General features: G+C 45.1%; 1 protein-coding gene across 1 annotated transcript; it reads left to right on the top strand.

Annotated features, from left to right (window-relative positions):
* The first annotated feature begins 1,583 nt into the window (after window positions 1-1,583).
* On the top strand, window positions 1,584-7,468 carry LOC137150382 (epidermal differentiation-specific protein-like). The gene is made up of 2 exons (XM_067544296.1): window positions 1,584-1,669; window positions 5,797-7,468. The coding sequence occupies exon 2, from the start codon at window positions 5,859-5,861 to the stop codon at window positions 6,384-6,386; it is 528 nt and encodes a 175-aa protein (XP_067400397.1). The 5' UTR covers window positions 1,584-1,669; window positions 5,797-5,858; the 3' UTR covers window positions 6,387-7,468.
* The last annotated feature ends 2,214 nt before the right edge of the window (window positions 7,469-9,682 follow it).

A 9,682-nucleotide genomic window follows, 5' to 3' on the forward strand; every position in this document is an offset into this window, starting at 1 on the left:
CATAATGGCACTTTGCAAAATGTTGTGCAAATCTCTACAAATATTGTCAAATCCACTGAGGCTTACAAAGCACTGTGCTCGTCCAGGTTCATGGGAACTTTCCATCCCTTTATACGTTCAGTTTCTGGGGTTGGAGCTCCAACCCATCCTCACTGGTGATATGTCCTAAGAAGCTGGGGCACCCTTCACAAACTGATAAATGTTTCCTGCAAGTTTAAACCCTGACTCCTTAAAAAGCCTTAGACTCTTTTCCACTCCTACCACATGTTCCCACCATGTTTTGTGGACACAAATGAAGTAAGCCCATCAACATCGAATTAAGCAGAGGTGGAGCACTTAAATCAATGTAACAAGTGAGTTACATCGGCAGAAGGGACCTGGTAGTGTAGACACATACGTTATTAGGTTGAAGTAAGGCAGCTTCCGTCAACCCAAGTTTCTACTGTAGACCAGGCCTTAGACAGATACTCCCCATTTTGTAGTTGTTCCTTCCTAAATGATGTACTTTGCAATTAACTTTATTGAATTTCGTCTGGTTAAATTCTGGCCAATTCTCCAATTTGTCAGGGTCATTTTGAATTCTAATCCTGTCCTCCAAAGTCCTTCAGGTATTGAAATGTGCCAGACAGGCATGGACTAGTGTGACAATATGTGGCACATCTGTTTTGGGGTCCTTGTTTCAAAATGTAACCGTAGTTTTAAAAAGACGAAAAAACAAACAAAACACTGATTTTTTTGGTTCAGATTGAACAAAGTGTTTTGTTTTAACATTATTTTATTTTTTGTTTTGTTTTTTGTTTTTTCAGGAAAAAACTAAAATGAATCCGTTTTGGATAGAAATGAAAGGAATTGTTTTTTGGATTTTCAGTTTGGCCACCAAACCAAAAAAACAATTATTCACTCAAATCTATTATACGACTCATCAATCTTGGTAACTCCCCAAACAGCCCTCCCCTCATTTTCTGACATAACCCTACATTTGGGTTGCAACTTCAGCATAGTTCATATCCCCTTTTAAACAAACTCCTTGAAACGACCTCCTGTATGCTTTGGGGAGGGGGTGTCAATTTCAAGGTTTGCGTCACATTTTGCCCATTTATTCTGCTCATAACATTGATATTCATACATTTTGGGCTTCTCCCTCCCTTGTGTGAGTGTCATAGAAATTGCAAAGCTCCTTAGCTACCTCAGATTCCACATTGCCATCTGGAGTCCGCCACCTTGCTCTGTTCTGCCTCAGTGTCCATTGTAAGGGCAGGCAGAGATTTGGCTCCCTGCTACCAAGACTAACTTGACCAGAGCTTCACTCAAAGAGCTACGTATCTGGTTTCATTATCGTCCCCTCTGTCTGTCTGGGGATGTATAATGTTCCCTGCTTCATGACATGTGCATGTTTCTAAGGAACGCTTCTGAATAAATATTGCAAAAGAAATTCTCCAGTCACGTTGTTGTTATGTCCTGGCATTATTCCAGGCCAATCAGTTGCTAATGGGCCCAGATAACACAAGTTGTGAGTTCCTATTGGACAGCTATGTGCTAGTGTGATAGTGAGCGGCCGGTGTTCAGGTATAAAGCTGGTTGGACAGGGTAGCTCTTGTCTGTAGCAGCAGCCGATAAGAAGGTGCAAGGAGAACTCTGCAAGTGTCAGAAGCTGAAGCCAGAAGCAAAGGTATAAACTGTTAACTTCTTATTATTCTGTGTCTTGGCAGCTGCTTAAAGCATCTAGAGAAGAATTGTGGAGAGTTTGTGGGTTTAATATGCACGGTTCACATGATCTTACAACATCCCCTGAGACAATTTGATAGAAGCTGCAGGAGGAATTTAAAAGGGAGGAGATGCTATTGCTACCACCAGGCATGAGAGTGCACCTCTTCTATTTAGGGGAGGTAATTTCTGAGAGCACAAGTGCTGGGGCAGACCACACCACAGAGTATAGGAAGGGGAGATAATATTTTTTGTAGGCAGAAACAGCAGATACCACAGGAATGAAGCACAAACCTCTTTTTACCTCAAGTAGTTAACCAATATTTGAGTCCTTATGGGTGGTTTCCATTAGGAGGAGATATTGATGACAGAGTCAGATATTTCTTTGATACAATCCTGTTTATTTACCAGTTCCCTGAATGCAGCAGGAATCAGACGACTGGAGAAAGTTTCCTTCCTCACAATTCAAGTCTTTTTCCAGCCAGAGCTCTATCCAAAAACTCTCTCTCTATTGGCTTTCTCTTAGGGCCACTCAACAAGTACTTCTCGTGCTGTGTCCTTGGCTTTCTGTCTCTCTTTCCCTGCTTTCTGGCTGCTTCTGACTTACAGACATGCACACAGCTCCTCACAAATGAATCCCCAGCCCCTGTGTGTGCATCCAGTACAGTCTTTTGGGTGGTGGCTTCCATTTTTACAACTGTCATGGAACAAAGGCATATTTAACTGCTATGTTATTTAGCCTGAATGAAAGGTGGGTACAATGCCCATAGCTTCAGTGAGGCGTGTGACTGTCTGTAGATCAAAGACTCACTTGCTGGGAGCCACCCAGCCTCCCGCATAACAGTATGTTGAAGGAAGTAAATGCTGACACTAAGCGAAATGCATGTGTGTGATCTTTAGTTCTTGTGCGGAGGAAAAAGAGCAACCTGCTTGTGCTGGGGTTTGTGCAGAGTTGTCAGCATTCAAACATTTGCAAGGGTCACTTGTCTCAATGAACTGGGGCAGGGGAAGGGAAGGGGATTGGCCACTGGCAGTGTGAATTCAGGTGAGTTCGTTGCGTTACAATCCTTCGTTACTAAATCATGACAAAGAAGAAGAAGGGCAGTATTACTATCCTTCTTGTACGGATGGGGAAACTAAGGCACAGAGATTAACATGAACATTTTCAGTTGAGGGCCTAAAAGTAGGCGCCTATATCCATATTTAGGCAGCTATAGAATAGCCCAATCTTCAGAGGTTCCCTGAGCTGAGGCCAAGAGGAGGAGGGGAAGAGCATGCACTACAGGAAGTGAGTCCGTACTGTACAAATTCAGCTGAGCAAAAACTGCAATTTGTGAGATAGGAAATTCTAATCATTTGACATTTGTTTATGTCCAAAAGTGGAAGAAAAACCATCAATTATTTCACAGACCGTAAAGTTCCAAAAAAAGTTGTTTGGTAAATGTCAAAAGATTTTCTTTCAAGTCAGTTTGACATGTAGTTTTGGGCACTGCATGCCTTCATATTTCCCTCTGCGGCAGGCTCCCTGCCAAGAATATTTCTCCCCTGATACACCTCAGTCGTGTGACTTCTATCTGCACCATCTGAATCTGTCATCATGGACGTGTGATCTGAGTGAGGCCCAGGTCATAGAAGAGAACCAGGCACAAAGCACCTGAGCTTCAACTCCCTTGAGGCGCCTCGGCACTGGGCTGATACAGGTTCATGTTGAACAGCCCTGAAATGAAACGTTTTGTTTGGATGTTCTCAAAGGGAAAATCAAAACGTTTCAGCAAAAATTGGAAATTTCCCATGGAAATCCCATGCTTCCATAATGACCCTTTCTCTCTCAGTTCTCTCATTTTCCTCCCCTCTCTCTAGCTCTTCCGCTTTGCCCATAGCCCGTCTCTTCACTTCTTCTATCTGTGTTGTGTCCTCTCTCTTCAGCTTTAACCCAGCCACCCTCTGACATGATGACGGCCAGGAAAAATTTCAGTGAGTGGTGCTGAGATCCCGTGCGACAGATCACAATGCCACACACACAAATATGGTTTGGTTGCCTTCCTGTCAGGGGGTGGGACTGTGCCCAAATCGAGCAGCATTGCAACCCCAGCGATTGCAACGCCCAGAACAAGGAGCCGAGCCCAGCCAGTCCTGTGGGACAGGAGTCGCAGGAGCTGCTGCTATGGTACTCGCCAAGTACTTATTTAGTACTCATTACAGCAGTGTATGTATTGTATATCGTGGGCGAGAAATATTCAGTGAGCCAGATAGCACTAAATAGCACTAAAGCTATTTACTGGGTCATGGCAGGTCATCCCGGTTTACAAATGGGTCCTGAGCCATAAAAGGTTGACACGCACTGATGTAAAGCCAACGCAGCCCCCAGAGCTGTGAGTGTCTCTGCTCTGGGGGAGACATTTACTCATGCTCTGAGATCCTTACAGCGATGAGAGCCGGTCACAAAGTTTTTAGAAGACACATTTTTTGTTAGAAAATGCAGATTAATTGAAATCAAAACATTCTACAGGAATGTGTTGATTCTGATGAAATTTCATTTTGAAAAATTATTTGAAACAAAACTTTTCAGTGCGGTTTAAATGTTCTGGTTGAATCCTGCTGGAATCATAGCAGTGTCATTGAAGTGTAGGATTGGATGGGACCTCAATAGGTCATCTAGTCCAGTCCCTGCACTCAAGGCAGGATTAAGTAATAACTAGACCATTCCTGACAGGTGTTTGTCTAACATGCTCTTAAAAACCTCAGTGATGGAGATTCCAAAACTTTTCCAGGTACTTTGTTCTAGTGCTTAACTACCCTGACATTTAGGAAGATTTTCCTAATGTCCAACCTAAGCCTGCCTTGCTGCATTTAAACCCATTGCTTCTTGTCCTGTCTTCCAGATTAATGAGAACAATGTTTCACTTCCTCACTGTAATAACCTTTTAGGTACTTGAAAACTGTTATGCCCCCCTCAGTCTTCTCGTCTCCAAACTAAACAAAACTATTTTCTAGTCTTACCTTTAATCATTTTGTTGGTCTTCTCTGGACTTTCTCCAATTTGTCCACATCTTTCCTGAAATGTGGCACCCAGAACTGGACACAATACTCCAGCTGAGACACAGCTTTTGCAACAGTTTGATTGCCATAATTTTGCACCATTTGATTTGCAATTTTGAAATGATTTTTCATTGTAAAGTATAATGTATAATAATGATATTATAGGAACGGGGTCAACTGCCTCCCAAACACCTGTTCACAGCCAGGAGTTCCTCTGCAGTGCCTTGTTTTCCTCTTCTTCTGAGCACCTTCAACAAACTCTGCACAGTTTCTTTCAATCACAGCCCATCTTGGAGCACTTTTTATTATTACTGAATCAACAAAATTCTCAAAACAAACACAAAAGAAATCCTCTCCTCAGTCTTAAGCTGGTCACAGCCCCTCCTCCCTGAGGTATTGGCCTTTCCTTGGGGACCACAGCAGAAGGAGACCCTCTTTCTATGCAGCTTCACAGCGCAGTCCCCTTTGAGTGTTGCCCTCACTGAACTCCCTCTGACCATTTATAGCCCAGGAATAGCCCACCCCTTCACTGGCCCAACTTGGAGCACCTGATTCCACCCAAGTGGGGCTCCTCCTTAAGCAGGGCTGGCTTAGTCCCAGGCTCTAGAGCCCATAGGACAAGCCTCCCTGTTACAAAGGTATGACACCAGTTACCGCTTTTATTGGATTTATTTTATATTGTAATTTTAAAATGATTATTCTGCCCTGCTGAAATATAAAATAAAAGAATGTAAAAATAACATATTAAAGAGTCAAAAGCAGAATGAAACATTTCAATTTTATCAAAACAAAACATTTCCATTTACCCAAAATGCAATTTTTCATAGACCGTGGAGTACAGAGCAGGGAAGAGACCTTGGGGTCAGATGGTGGGGAAAACCCCCGCTCTTATCCCCGCTGGCTCAACGTTTGAGGAAGGAGTTTGCCCGTTCCCTCTGTACATTTGTGTATTTATCTGTTGTTGCAAATGACACTTATTTCCCTTCCCAGCACAGTCAGTCTCCACTAATCAGAGGCTGCCTCTCACGCTGTGACTCTGTTCTCTCTCCACAGCTTCTCAGTCACTTGCTTCTTCTCCAAGAACCAATCACAAAGATCCCGTCACAGCCAGCAGGATGAATGGGATCACCATTTATGAGCATGCAGACTTCAAAGGTAGATCCAAAGCATTCACTTCTGACATCGCTGACTTGAAGCCTGTAGGATGGAGCCAATGTGTCTCCTCTGTAAAGGTCACTGGCCAACCCTGGGTGGCCTATGAGAATCCTAATTATTCAGGCAAGTTCCTGGTGTTTGAGGAAGGTGAACACAGCTTTGTTGGTGAAGAAATGGATGACAAGATTTCGTCTCTCAACCTGATTACTGAAAACCTGACGAATCCCGAGATCACCCTGTATGAACACATCAACTATGAAGGGAAGATGATGGTGATCAAAAAAGCAACCAATCTGAGCAAGCAAGAATTCGATGACAGAGTTTCCTCGCACAAGGTCCAGAGTGGTGCCTGGCTATTGAGTGAAAATGAAGATGGAACAGGCTTGAATTTTATTGCCCGGCAAGGTGTATCGTTTCCAAACTATTTAGCAATCAACTTCAATGATAAGCTTTCATTTCTGCGTCCCCTGAGACCTGGCACACAATAATTCTGGTGGGCTGCAGAGCCTGCCATCCCGTGGTGCTATGGGTTGGCGACCCCTACGAGGAGTCAGAGAGGGAGAGCTCTGCCCATGCCTGCTCTTCATTGCTCCACAGAATCAGTGAATTTGGGAAGGCGCAGCTCATCCTGTGCAGTGCTTCATAGCCTTGTGTCCTGCTGTTTGTCCCCCAAAGCCATTGCAGAACTTCCTCCAGGACCTCACCCTCCCAGTCTCCTGCATGCTTTCCCTGACTGGCAGCTTACTCTGGGTGCTCCCTCCCCGTCCAGACCCTTCATACAGATCTCTCTAGGAGGCTTATTCAGGGATCTGTGGCCTCTGTCTGCCAGTTCTTTTCCTTCCAACCCGTCTCTCTGGATGAGATGACCTGTTCAGGTCCCGGCCAGCTCCACACTTCTATGATTTCTAGGATCAGACACGACTCCCCAGAGCTGTTTGAACTGCCCTTGGAACAATTCGGCGCAATGATCACTACCAAGACTCTGAGGCACCCAAAGACAGATTGAAGTGAAGTCCACACAGATAAAACAGAAGGAATCAACCAAACAGGACATCAGCAAACCTCGATCACCACAATCTAAAGACAGCGTGAGAACTCCAGGTTCTAGAGTTTTATGGGGGTGGGAAAGAGGGTGAGGAGGGGGTCATTTTCTTTGTGGAGATAGGAGCCTTCAGCACTCCCAGTATCAGCAGGGGATAAATGAGCCACCCACCAACAGGGAAAAAATCATGGTGCTCCATTAGCAAGATCTCTCCTCACACAGAGCTGATCATCCATGCCTTAAAGAGCCATCTCAAGACGGACGGAGTTGATCACCACCTAGGACGGCAGAAGATGAACTGAACATGAGGTGCGCCAGAGCTCATTGGGCATAGCACCCCCCCCCAGAACATCCTTCAGGTAGTGCGCTCCAGCACAGAGGTGGCTCCACAAACCCACGGTGTTTCCTGCCCCTTCCATCTTAACATGCCCGTGTCGCTTCTGAGAAAGGGTTGAAGGGTTTCTAGTCTGCGAGCTTTGCTGAGTGATTTATTGTTAACCTGCTCTAATAAAGTGATTTGAAGTGAAACTTGGGCTAATGGTCTCCTGTTCTAATAGCCAGTCATATGCCAACCCCAAGGAGACCTCCTTCCTGCATATGAACTGCCTTGGTCCAGACTGGACGTTGCTTCTGAGAGCAGAAGGACCCCAGAGCCAGCACATTTCCTCTGGGGATGGCACAGATGGAGGGAACTGTGACTCTGCTGCATTCTGCTCCCCTTTCCCTGATCCCCCAGAATCCTTTGTGTGGGTGGTTCACAAGGGTCAGGCCCATGTGTGAGATGAGTCAGGTTAAGAGCAGGAGAAGGGCGGTCTCATATCCCATTACCTCATGTCTTGTGTGGCATTTCATTGCAGCAGACTGAGAAGCACAGTCACGTGTCGAGTGGCATATGGAACGTTAATGTAACTGAACTCCCATGTCTAGATTGACGGTATGAAGACGGAACCCTTGTAATAAATTCATAGCGTTTAAGGGCAGAAGGGGCATTTATGTTCCTCGGTCTGACCTTCTATGTGACAGAGGTCACAGGATTTCTCCCAGCAATTCCTACAATGGAGGGATAATAACCTGTGGTTGAATTAGATCAGTGTTTCTCAAGTTTTTCAGGATGGAGACAACTTTTTTTATAGTCAAAATTCTCTGCAACCACATTTAGGTAAGTGAGAGTAAACAGTGTATCAGTGATAACACTAATAAGACCACAGAATTTCTTTGTGTGTGTTTTCAGAGGTTGGCAGAGAATACTTCATCTTGAAGTGTAAGGGTGAGCGGGGAGCTAGAATTTCTTTGGTTTAGGTTGTAACTTTTTCTATGTCTTGCAACCATTGCCTTTTGTGGCCCTCTTGAGAAACACTGAAATAAATCAAAAGACATACAGACGCTGAAGACTAAGTGATGAACAATTACATCCCTTGGAAACATTCAATGGCCCTGTGGCTAATTATTCTCACTTAAAAAGTTGCATCATATTTTCAATTTGAATTTTTTAATGTCAGTTCCCTCCATCTCTTTTAGATCTCATTCTGCCTTTGATCAGACATCTTCACTCGGTGGAGGTACTTACACTCTGATCAAATTGTATCTCAACTGAGCATGAGCTCTGTGGCAAAATAGGCTAACACAATGCATTGCACGGTGAGCTCATGGCATAGCTGGTTATCTACAGTGACCCACTGAGTCCTATACAGCTTTCCAGGAGATAGGCCCAATAGTTGAAAAAATGTCTCTGTGAAAACAAGAGCATGGATTCAAACACATAAAGAAACTTAGTTACAAACAGTTAGGGTAACTCAGGACATACAAATAGCTCAAACTACAAAAAAACAGAGCATTAAGCCATGCGATGACATGCATTAATTTGTCTCATCACATACACCCCCACAGTCACTCACCAGAGAGATTAAACCCCCACAAGCAAATCAACTGTTACCAACCACAGTCACCAAGGTGAGCCCCAGGCATGCCCTGTGGGAAGACAGCAGCTCTCTGGGGTGAGATTGTATTTCCTGACTTGGGTGGATTTGATTTAGCACTCAACGCTAAATGGATATACAGCTGTTCTCTGTGTAAAATATTCCAAGGAGCTGGGCCAGATTAGAGCATGAGCAATGGAGACCTGCGTTTAGAGCCCCAGCTCCTGGAGCCACAGGATGAGGTCAGAATCTCAGCTTTCATTTACAACATGTACATTTCTAGCAAATGAAAACTTTGAAGGCGTGGTCCAAGTGTAACCGATGCAGTGGTGTCTGCCTGGCTCTGCAGACAGCCGGAAACGACAGCTCTGAGAGGTGTGAACTGCCCCACTCATCCCCAGGGCGTTTTCAGTCCAATATCCATGGCTCTGGAGGTCCCTGCCAACACCAGCCACCTGAGAACGCTGTGTGTGGCAGAGGAGGGCAGCGGGCCTGGTCGCCTACCCACCCAAGCAGCTATGATAGCTAAGTACCGGGGGGGCCCTGCTGCCACTCCGGACCCTCCAAGTGAGGAGAAGGGATCCCCATCTTTGCTGATGCTAATGGTGGGTGGTCCTGCCACCAGTCCTGCAGTGACCCAGGCAGCTGCCCTCCGGAGGGGAGCTGTCCCCCTTTCCATTGGTGTTACGATAAATTGTTTTCCACTAGAGGGTGTTATAGTACGCCTAAGCACAGGGGAATTTCTAGGAATTTGAAGAACTCTGCTTCCAGGAAGTGCTTGCTCAGAGAGAAGAGTGTGGGTGGAGGAAGGAATAAAGCCCGTATG

This window comes from Emydura macquarii, unplaced genomic scaffold (assembly GCF_026122565.2).
Source record: "Emydura macquarii macquarii isolate MOO-44397 ecotype Brisbane River unplaced genomic scaffold, CSIRO-AGI_Emac_v2 contig_158, whole genome shotgun sequence".
Classification (NCBI taxonomy): Eukaryota; Metazoa; Chordata; order Testudines; family Chelidae; genus Emydura; species Emydura macquarii.